The sequence below is a fragment of the Chiloscyllium plagiosum genome, unplaced genomic scaffold (assembly GCF_037043375.1).
Source record: "Chiloscyllium plagiosum isolate Xiang-an unplaced genomic scaffold, Cpla_swu_hap1 HiC_scaffold_16, whole genome shotgun sequence".
Lineage (NCBI taxonomy): Eukaryota > Metazoa > Chordata > Chondrichthyes > Orectolobiformes > Hemiscylliidae > Chiloscyllium > Chiloscyllium plagiosum.
The window spans coordinates 82341443-82354117 of NW_028270154.1; the positions used below are offsets into that span (position 1 = coordinate 82341443).

At 42.0% G+C, this 12675-nt stretch overlaps 1 protein-coding gene across 1 annotated transcript in view; it reads left to right on the plus strand.

Moving 5' to 3' along the window:
- Window positions 1-12675, plus strand: part of LOC122556798 (dedicator of cytokinesis protein 2-like) — a 754195-nt gene that overhangs the window by 715168 nt on the left and 26352 nt on the right. The window contains exons 45-46 of the mRNA XM_043703987.2: window positions 1726-1902; window positions 11330-11413. Of these exons, the coding sequence (XP_043559922.1) occupies window positions 1726-1902; window positions 11330-11413 (261 nt within the window). The remainder of the gene's footprint in view (window positions 1-1725; window positions 1903-11329; window positions 11414-12675) is intronic.

Consider the following 12675-nt stretch of genomic DNA (forward strand, 5'->3'; position numbering starts at 1 on the left):
TAACAGCCCCAATCAGGGAACTCATATTCTATGAGATCCATCTAGCTGACCTCATTACAATGACGCAATACCAGGTTATAGTACAGCAGGTTTATTTGTGAGCAACTAGCTTTCAGACTGCTGCTCCTTCAGCAGGTCCTAAAGCTGGTGCTTCCAAATAAACCTGTTGGACTATAACCTGGTGTTGTGTGATTTTTAACTTTGTCCACCCCAGTCCAACACCAGCTCGTCCACATCATTGTTACAATTGCTACACCAGCATTTCCCATGGCTCATCGACCTAGCTTGCATATCCCAAGGCATTATGGGACAATTTAGCATGGTCAACAAAACCTAACTTGTTTCAGTTTAGTTTTAAATAGGGGGCCCTTCCTGGTCTCAGTGGCTGAACTCCATGTTGCATTAGTGCAGGTGGTAGATCAGCAACTATGCTGGTCCCTTTGAAAACTAAAGGGTGCAAAAATGATTTCTTCTTGTGATTCATACGAACATAACCTTAGTGCAGGATTAGGCACAAGGATCCTCAACACTGCTTCACCATTACTCATGGTTAACCCTTCACCTCAGCGACCTCCATCCCATCTCCACATTGCTCAATCCCATTGATTGTGCTCATTGTTGTGGAGAAAGTGAGGTCTGCAGATACTGGAGATCAGAGCTGGAAATGTGTTGCTGGAAAAGCGCAGCAGGTCAGGCAGCATCCAGGGAACAGGAGAATCGACGTTTCGGGCATAAGCCATTCCTGAAGAAGGGCTTATGCCCGAAACGTCGATTCGCCTGTTCCCTGGATGCTGCCTGACCTGCTGCGCTTTTCCAGCAACACATTTCCAGCTCATTGTTGTGGGCCAGGCTTGACCCCCTCAAAGCATTTCAAGAAAGTAGCTAACATTGCTAGTTGTTTTAATCAGGTGTAAAGTGGATATTCCAGGAGGTATGCAGCTGGTCCAACCACTTAGCCTTTATATAAAAAAAACAGAGTTTATTTGCAAGATGACTGAATGGAACACAAACAAAAGAGACCAGAATAAGTTAACCGATCCGAAAACCCAGCAATTACCCCAGTGTAATGACGCTGTTCCTATTACTTGCAACAATCCCTATAAATACCCCTTGGCACAAAAGGAAAAAAAATCAAACACAGGCTCTTACAGGAGAGAGAGGGAGAGAGATCTGGTAGAGAGATTCAGCATGGAACACCTTTTTCCATGTAGCTGTTTCTTGGACCAACAGCCTCAACGAACTGACTGTCTGCTTTCAGTGAACGGCCAGGCTGCTTAAAACCAAACCACACCAGAGAAAAGTTCAGTCCTGATGAAGGGCTTTTGCCCGAAACGTCAATTTTCCTGCTGCCCGGATGCTGCCTGACCTGCTGTGCTTTTCCAGCACCACTCTAATCTGCACTCTGATTTCCAGCATCTGCAGTCCTCACTTTTGCCAAACCAGAGACAAGCTGAGCTGGGAGAAATAACCACTCCCCGTTCATTGTACAAGTGTTTGTTTGAAACTTGAAAGCCTTTTTCCTGAGGCGGTATCTGTTAGCTATAATCAAACAAGCCCTAACACCCTTCAAAGCTAGACTTTTCAGAATCGCTGCTTTAATTAACTCCCTGAGAAAAAACACCAAGGACAGCATCCCCATGTAAAACGAGCAGCATCATTACACCATCGTTTTTTCACTAATGTAAAGAACAAACTCTCATCACCTGTTTCTTTGTGATATTGCAGAACACCATCAGCCCTCTTGAAAATGCGATTGAGACAATGCAGAAAACCAATGAGAAAATCCTCACCTTGATCAGCCAATACAAGGGTGATGACCATCTTCCGATCAATCCTCTCTCAATGTTGCTCAACGGGATTGTGGATCCGGCGGTTATGGGTGGATTTGCTAAATACGAAAAGGTAAAGAACACAATGATTACCAAATCATGCCTTCAACAATAAGAGACAAAAGCCAGCCCAGGAGCTGATTCTGGCATGGTCCATTCCAGAGAGGCAGGTTAACTGGTTAGAAGTGAAAAAGGTAGACGACACAATAAAAAGGTTTTTTGATTCCTGCTCTGAGGTTAATCTAGCACACCCCATACCTCAACAGTATCAGTGTGGGATTATAAACCAACACTGTATCAGTGTGGGTATATACACCAGCACTGTATCAGTGTGTGATTACACACCAGCACTGAAACACTGTGGGAATATACACCATCACTGTATCAGTGTGGGATTGTACACCAGCACTGTATCAGTGTGTGATTATACACCAGCACTGTATCAGTGTAGGATTATACACCAGCACTGAAACACTGTGGGAATATACACCATCACTGTATCAGTGTGGGATTGTACACCCGCACTGTATCAGTGTGGGATTGTACACCAGCACCGTATCAGTGTTGGACTATACTCAAGCACTGTATCAGCGTGGGATTATACACAAGCACTGTATCAGCGTGGGATTATACATAAGAGCTGTATCAGTATGGGATTATACACCAGCACTGTATCTGTGTGGGATTATACACCAGCACTATATCTTTGTGGGATTATACACTGTTTTAAAAAATTCTCAAGGTCAGGTTCGTAGGAGAGTAGTCTGACACAGAACAAACGACCAAGAGGCGAGTCTGCTAGAATATGGGCATTTTATTCCCCGCAGCGTCGCCACAACCAGGTCTCATACAACGGGTCTGGCTTATACTCACTCTACATGTTACCGGAACTGGGAGCCGTCAGTTCTCGTAGAGCGGTTGCCAACAACCCACGCTCGGCGGTTAAACGTAACCCCGGAGCAGACTCACCGAACTGGAGACTTTTCCAGCTGATATACTCTTTTCCAGATATAAACATTCATGTGAACAGCAGAGCAAGGCTAAAAAACACATTCCATTCTGGTTACATACAGATAAGAAGATTCACACGGGGAGGTGTGTAATAAGATTCACACGGGACTAAGCAACACCTCCATTCCGGTTAGATTCACACATGTATTGGGACATAATTTTTAACCGTTTCACCACATTCCACTGCTTGGCCCAATACATGTGTTACATTATGATTCACACATGTATTGGGACATAATTTTACACCACATACACCCGCACTGTATCAGTGTGGGATTATACACCAGCGCTGTACCAGTGTGGGATTATACACAAGCGCTGTATCAGTGTTTGATTATACACCAGCACTGTTTCAGTGTGGGATTATACACCAGCACTGTATCAGTGTGGGATTATACCCCAACACAATCAGTGTGGGATTATACATCAGCCCGGTATCAGTGTGGGATTATACACCAGCACTGTATCAGTGTGGGATTATACATCAGCACTCTATCTTTGTGGGATTATACACCCGCACTGTATCAGTTTGCGATTATACACCAGCACTGTATCAGTGTTTGTTTATACACCAGCACTTTTTCAATTTCTGATTATACATCAGCACTGTGTCAGTGTGGGATTATACACCAGCACTGTATCAGTGTGAGATTATACATCAGCACTGTATCAGTGTGGGATTATACACCAGCACTGTATCAGTGTGGGATTATACATCAGCACTGTATCAGTGTGGGATTATACACCCGCACTGTATCAGTGTGGGATTATACACCAGCACTGTATCAGTGTGGGATCATACATCAGCACTGTATCAGTGTGGGATTATACATCAGCACTGTATCAGTGCGGGATTATACATCAGCACTGTATCAGTGTTTAATTATACATCAGTGCGGGATTATACATCAGCACTGTATCAGTGTGGATTTATACACCAGCACTGTATTATTTTGGGATTATACACCCGCACTGTATCAGTGTGGGATTATACACCAGCACTGAATCTGTGTGGAATTATACACCGGCTCTCTATCAGTGTGGGATTATACACCAACACTGTATCAGTGTGGGATTATACACCCGCACTGTTTCAGTGCGGGAATATCTACCAGCACTGAATCAGTGTGGAATTATACACCAGCACTGGATCAGTGTGGGATTATACACCCGCACTGTATCAGTGTGGGATTATACACCCGCACTGTATCAGTGTGGTATTGTACACCAGCACCGTATCAGTGTGTGACTATACTCAAGCACTCTATCAGTGTGGGATTATACACAAGCACTGTATCCGTGTACGATTATACACCAGCACTGTATCAGTGTGGGATTATACACCAGCACTGTTTCAGTGTGGGATTATACACCAGCACTGTATCAGTGTAGGATTGTACACCAGCACTGTATCAGTGTGTGATTATACACCAGCACTGTATCAGTGTTTAATTATACATCAGAACTGTATCAGTGCGGGATTATACATCAGCACTGTATCAATATGGGATTATACACCCGCACTGTATCAGTGTGGGTTTATACACCAGCACTGTATCAGTGTGGGATTTTACATCAGCACTGTATCAGTGTGGGATTATACACCCGCACTGTATCAGTGTTTGATTATACACCAGCACTTTTTCAGTGTCTGATTATACATCAGCACTGAATCAGTGTGGGATTATACACCCGCACTGTATCAGTGTGGGATTATACATCAGCACTGTTTCAGTGTGGGATTATACACCCGCACTGTATCAGTGTGGGATTATACATCAGCACTGTTTCAGTGTGGGATTATACACCCGCACTGTATCATTGTGGGATTATACACCCGCACAGTGTCAGTGTGGAAATATACACCCGCTCTGTATCAGTGTGGGATTATACATCAGCACTGTATCAGTGTGGGATTATACACCCACACCATATCAGTGTGGGATTATACACCAGCACTGTATCAGTGTGGGATTATGAACCAGCACAGTATCAGTGTGTGATTATACACCAGCACTGTATCATTTTGGGGTTAAACACCAGCACTGTATCAGTGTGGGATTTTACCCCAATACAATCTGTGTGCTCTGTACACCAGCCCGGTATCAGTGTGGGATTATACACAAGCACTGTATCAGTGTTTAATTATACATCAGCACTGTATCAGTGTGGGGTTATGCACCAGCACTGTATCAGTGTGGGATTATACACCAGCACTGTATCAGCATGGGGTTATAAACCAGCACTTTATCAGTTTGGGAATATATACCAGTACTGTATCATTTTGGAGTTATACACCAGCACTGTATCAGTGTTTAATTATACGCCCGCACTATATCAGTGTGGGATTATACACCCGCACTGTATCAGTGTGGGATTATACACCAGCACTGTTTCAGTGTGGGATTATACACCAGCACTGTTTCAGTGTGGGATTATACACCAGCACTGTATCAGTGTGGGATTATACACCCGCACTGTATCAGTGTGGGATTATACACCAGCACTGTTTCAGTGTGGGATTATACACCAGCACTGTTTCAGTGTGGGATTATACACCAGCACTGTATCAGTGTGGGATTATACACCCGCACTGTATTAGTGTGGGATTATACACCCGCACTGTATCACTGTGGGATTGTACCCCAACACAATCAGTGTGGGATTATACATCAGCACTGTATCAGTGTGGGATTATACACCAGCACTGTATTAGTGTGGGATTATACACCAGCACTGTATCAGTGTGGGATTATACACCAGCACTGTATCAGTGTTTAATTATACATCAGCACTGTATAAGTGTGGGATTATACATCAGCACTGTATCAGTGTGGGATTATACACCCGCACTGTATCAGTGTGAGATTATACACCCGCACTGTATCAGTGTGGGATTATACACCAGCACTGTATCAGTGTGGGATTATACACCAGCACTGTATCAGTGTGGGATTATACACCCGCACTGTATCAGTGTGGGATTATACACCCGCACTGTATAAGTGTGGGATTATACATCAGCACTGTATCAGTGTGGGATTATACACCCGCACTGTATCAGTGTGGGATTATACACCAGCACTGTATCAGTGTTTAATTATACACCAGCACTGTATAAGTGTGGGATTATACATCAGCACTGTATCAGTGTGGGATTATACACCCGCACTGTATCAGTGTTGGATTATACACCCGCACTGTATCAGTGTGGGATTATACACCCGCACTGTATCAGTGTGGGATTATACACCAGCACTGTATCAGTGTGGGATTATACACCCACACTGTATCAGTGTTTGATTATACACCAGCACTTTTTCAGTGTCTGATTATACACCAGCACTGTATCAGTGTGGGATTATACACCCGCACTGTATCAGTGTGGGATTATACACCCGCACTGTATCAGTGTGGGATTATACACAGGCACTGTATCAGTGTGGGATTATACATCAGCACTCTATCTTTGTGGGATTATACACCCGCACTGTATCAGTTTGCGATTATTCACCAGCACTGTATCAGTGTTTGATTATACACCAGCACTTTTTCAGTGTCTGATTATACATCAGCACTTTATCAATGTGGGATTATAGGCCAGCACTGTATCAGTGTTGGATTATAAACCCACACTTTATCAGTGTAGGATTATACACCAGCACTGTATCAGTGTGGGATTATAAACCCACACTTTATCAGTGTGGGAATATACACCAGCACTGTATCAGTGTGGGATTGTACACCAGCACTGTATCAGTGTGGGATTATACCCCAATACAATCTGTGTGCTTTATACACCAGCCCGGTATCAGTGTGGGATTATACACCAGCACTGTATCAGTGTTTAATTACACATCAGCACTGTATCAGTGCGGGATTATACATCAGCACTGTATCAATATGGGATTATACACCAGCACTGTATCAGTGTGGGATTATACATCAGCACTGTATCAGTGTGGTATTTACACCAGCCCGGTATCAGTGTGGAATTATACACCAGCACTGTATCAGTGTTTAATTATATATCAGCACTGTATCAGTGCAGGATTATACATCAGCACTGTATCAATATGGGGTTATACACCAGCACTGTATCAGTGTGGGATTATACATCAGCACTGTATCAGTGTTTAATTATACATCAGCACTGTATCAGTGCAGGATTATACATCAGCACTGTATCAATATGGGGTTATACACCAGCACTGTATCAGTGCGGGATTATACATCAGCACTGTATCAATATGGGATTATAAACCAGCACTGTATCAGTGTGGAATTATACACCAGCACTGAATCTGTGTGGAATTATACACCAGCTCTTTATAAGTGTGGGATTATACACTAACACTGTACCAGTGTGGGATTATACACCCGCACTGTTTCAGTGTGGGAATATATACCAGCACTGAATCAGTGTGGAATTATACACCAGCACTGTATCAGTGTGGGATTATACACCCGCACTGTATCAGTGTGTGACTATACTCAAGCACTCTATCAGTGTGGGATTATACACAAGCACTGTATCCGTGTACGATTATACACCAGCACTGTATCAGTGTGGGATTATACACCCGCACTGTATCAGTGTGGGATTATACACCCGCACTGTATCAGTGTAGGATTGTACACCAGCACTGTATCAGTGTGGGATTATGCACCCGCACTGTATCAGTGTAGGACTGTACACCAGCACTGTATCAGTGTGCGATTATACACCAGCACTGTATCAGTGTGGGATTATACACAAGCGCTGTATCAGTGTTTGATTATACACCAGCACTGTATCAGTGTGGGATTATACACAAGCGCTGTATCAGTGTTTGATTATACACCAGCACTGTATCAGTGTGGGATTATACACCCGCACTGTATCAGTGTGGGATTATACACCAGTACTGTATCAGTGTGGGATTTTACATCAGCGCTGAATCAGTGTGGGATTATACACCAGCACTGTATCAGTGTCGGATTATACACCAGCACTGTATCAGTGTGGGATTTTACATCAGCACTGTATCAGTGTTTGATTATACATCCGCACTGTATCAGTGTTTGATTATACATCAGCACTGTATTAGTGTGGGATTATGCATCAGCACTGTTTCAGTGTGGGATTATACACCCAGACTGTATCAGTGTGGGATTATACACCCGCACTGTATCAGTGTGGAATTATACATCAGCATTGTATCAGTGTGGAATTATACACCCGCACTGTATCAGTGTGGAATTATACATCAGCATTGTATCAGTGTGGAATTATACACCCGCTCTGTATCAGTTTGGGATTATACATCAGCACTGTATCAGTGTGGGATTATACACTCACTCCATATCAGTGTGGGATTATACACCAGCACTGTATCAGTGTGGGAATATACACCAGCACTGTATCATTTTGGGGTTATAGACCAGCACTGTATCAGTGTGGGATTATACCCCAATACAGTCTGTGTGCTTTATACACCAGCCCGGTATCAGTGTTTGATTATACACCAGCACTGTATCAGTGTGGGATTATACATTAGCACTGTATCAGTGTGGGATTATACACCAGCACTGTATCAGTGTGGGATTATACACCAGCACTGTATCAGTGTGGGATTATACACCAGCACTGTATCAGTGTGGGGTTATAAACCAGCACTTTATCAGTGTGGGAATATATACCAGTACTGTATCATTTTGGAGTTATACACCAGCACTGTATCAGTGTTTAATTATACATCAGCACTGTATCAGTGTGGGATTATACACCAGCACTGTATCAGTGTGGGATTATACACCAGCACTGTTTCAGTGTGGGATTATACACCAGCACTGTTTCAGTGTGGGATTATACACCAGCACTGTATCAGTGTGGGATTATACACCCGCACTGTATCAGTGTGGGATTATACATCAGCACTCTATCTTTTTGGGATTATGCACCCGCACTGTATCAGTTTGCGATTATACATCAGCACTGTATCAGTGTTTGATTATACACCTGCACTTTTTCAGTGTCTGATTATACACCAGCACTGTATCAGTGTGGTATTATACATCAGCACTGTATCAGTGTGGAATTATACATCAGCACTGTGTCAGTGTGGGATTATACACCAGCACTGTATCAGTGTGGGATTATACACCAACACTGTATCAGTGTGTGATTATAAACCCACACTTTATCAGTGTGGGAATATACACCAGCACTGTATCATTTTGGGGTTATACACCAGCACTGTATCAGTGTGGGATTATACACCAGCACTGTATCAGTGTGGGATTATACACCAGCACTGTATCAGTGTGGGATTATACACCAACACTGTATCAGCGTGAATATACTCACTTATGCTTTCTGTGTTATTCAGTTCTCTGCCTGTGTGAAGACATGTATGTGTTCTGATTCAATGCGATATTAAATATCAGTGCTGAACGAGTGATTAAAAATATCTACATTTTATATCAATGTTTTTCTTATCTATTTTAACTTTTGATTATTTATCGTGTGCTGTAAGTACTTATTGGAGTGGAGATAATATTGCTTGAAGAACTTTGTTTAATGAATCTGAACATGCAGACTGGCATAAAGTTAACGGACTTTATGGCTTTTACTCTGGGCAGATGTACAGATAAGGGCAGTGTAACAGTGGTTTCTTTCATGTATTTTTAGAGAGCGAGATAAATGGTCATGTAAAAAGTTAATAGAGCGCGTCAAATGTCCCATTAATGTTCAGGGAGCAGATACCATCGTTAAAACACTTAAAGAGCATGATATAAATTGTTTAGGTAGTTGGCTGTGAAGGTAGGATCAAGAAATATCACAACCACTTCAGTGCAATGGAGATACCGAGCTAACTACAACAATACAGTCACCTCTGCACATCTAACCTAGAAAACCAGGCCAACATATTTGACAAAAACAAAAGACAGTGCAGCCCAAAACAAACAGCATCAGTCCCTGATTAAAGTACAGTCGAATCTGCTGTAACACACTAGATCCATCCTCACGCAATCCCATGTTGCACGAAAATCGTGGAATAGCAGCACCATTTAAGTTAATGGCACCGGAATCGTGTTATAACCAATACACGCTTTAAAAGTTTGTGCTTTAGAAGCAGTGTTCCCAATTCATCAATTGTGTTATGGTGAATTTACATTAATGAAACATAGCAGAACGACTTGTATTTTAATACCAAGCTAACACAATATTCAAAACACAACAGGCCCAGAAAGGGGCAAAATAAACCGACAAAATTTAGATTAGATTTGGTTGGGTTTTGATTATGAAACCTTACAACCATAAGGTTAGTGTGTGAGAAACATTGCAAGCACAGTAACTTCAGTTGTAGTAATAGCAAATATTAATTCACAAGTATTAGAACGTATATCCATGAGGATCTTAAAGTTTGAATAAGTTTTACAAGTGCTTAGGAAACACTTGTGATTTGGAAAGAGGGTTTAAAATGTCCCAACGCATTGTTACTTAGCATTTCAGTGTGGGACTCTGCAATGGCTGGAACATATTACATTTCTTTTTAATCCTTGGGGCATGCAGTGAATTTTGTTGAATGCAGTTGCATCATGCAGTTTGGGATCGAATTTTACATTTGCGTTTGAGGAATTTTGTTTTTCTTTCAATCTCTGTGATAAACAGAGACTTAATTTTCTTCTCCTAAAAGACAAGTTGTCACTTGGTAGTGAAAAAGACATATTTTGTTGAAGCTTTCAATGTTGCAAGCACCAGGACCAATCAGAGTCAAACTGTCTGGTTTAAATTGAAGCAAAGCTTGGTCATTAATTGTCAGTCATCAGTGCCTTCACCATGGAATGCCACTGCCAGTCAGAGTCCACTTAGAATCATAGAATCCCAACAGTGCAGAAAGAGGCCATTCAGCCCATTGAGGGTACACCGATCCTCTGAGGAGCATTCACCTAGACCCAGCACTCCAGTTAATCCCTGTAACCCCATAGTTACCTTGACCAACCCACCCAGCCTTCATATCCTTGAACACTACGGGGCAATTTAGCATGGCCAATCCTCCTGAATTGCACATCTTTGGACTGTGTTAGGAAACCAGACACATTCAAATGCGGGGAGAACATGCAAATTCCACACAGACAGTAGCACGAGGTTGGAATCAAACCCAGGTCCCTGGTACTGTCAGGCAGCAGTGCTAACCACTGAGCCACGGTGCCACCAATCAGCAATCTTTTCTCATACAATAGAAAATGTTTATCCCTTTTACTGTGGTACTTCTCGTGAATGCCCTGATGAGTGCAAAGTGAAAAGCTTTGACAAAAAGTGAAGATTTTTTCTGCAGTAAAAAATGTTGACCGACAAATTGACTGTTAAAACTTTGTGTCTAAACTAAACTGAAAGAAGTAAGCACTTTATTACTTGCTCTCAATCTGGGAGAGCTGATGGCTATTTAAGTAGAGGGAGATGTTTGATTTTGACTCTGTGTTAAAACTTTCCATATTTTCAGGCTTTCTTCACAGAGGCTTACTCAGAAGAGCATCCAGAAGACTGTGAAAAATTGCATCATCTAAAAAATCTAATAGCTTGGCAGGTAAGGTGAACCATAGTGCTATTCTCACCAAATGTGTTCATGTTGTTAATATAGAATCCACAAACCCAAACCTATTTACTTTCTATACATAATACTCAATCTCATTCATACTTTCCACACAGAACCCCCAAATGTACTTACAGTCTTCCTACAGAAATCCCAAACCTGTTCATACATTCTGAATAAAATCTCCAAACCCATTCATACTTTGCATGTAGAATCCTCAAATATAGTTACACTCTCCATATAGAGTCCACAAATCCTCAGAGAGTATTTGATTGTTGGGGGGTGGGCAACAAACAGAATAAGGACATTAAAGTGACTCTTGGGTAGGCATATGGATGATAGTAAAATGAAGGGTATGTAGGTTAGTTTGATCTTAGAGTAGCATAAACGGTTGGTACAACATCGAGGGCCAAAGAGCCCTTGTCTGTGCTGTACTGTTCTATGTTCGATATTTTATGTAAATCAACTCAACCATAATTTTATTGACTGGTCAAAGTCAGAAGTCACATGACACCAGGTTATAGTCGAGCAGGTTTATTTATTATGGAGGTGCCAAGTGTTGGACTTGGTTGGACAAGGTCAAAAGTCACACGTCACCAGGTTATAGTCCAACAGATTTGTTTGAAAATGAAGGAGCAGCCTTCCTCAAGCTTTCAATTTCAAATAAACCTGTTGGACTATAACCTGGTGGCGTGTGACTTTTGACCTTGTCCAACCAAGTCCAACACTGGCACCTCCACACATTGAATGGTGCAAGAGTTTGGACTTTATGAAGACTACTCCTAATTCATACATTTGTAGTTTTATATTTATGCCACCCGTTTAGAATCCCCAAAACAATTCATTCTCTCCACCAAGATTTCCCCAACTCATTCACAATCTTCATATAGAATCCAAACTTCCCAAACCCATTCACGTTATATTGATCACCTTGAAAGATATGTAAATCCAGAGATTAATTTAAAAAAAAAGTTATGAAATGATCCAGAAATTAAATATGATTCAGCGTAAAGTAGGCAACTTGATGCTTGCCTTTATTAGTCAGTGCATTGTGTATGGGAGCTGGGAGGTCATCTTGCAGCTGTACAAGACATGGTTAAGCCACTTTGGAATATTGTGTGCAATTCTGGTCTCCTTCCTGTCGGAAGGATGTTGTGAAACTTGAAAGGGTTCAGTAAAGATTTAAAAGGATATTGCCAGGGCTGGAGGATTTGAGCTATAGGGAGAGGTTGAAGAGGCTGGGTCTGTTCTCCCTG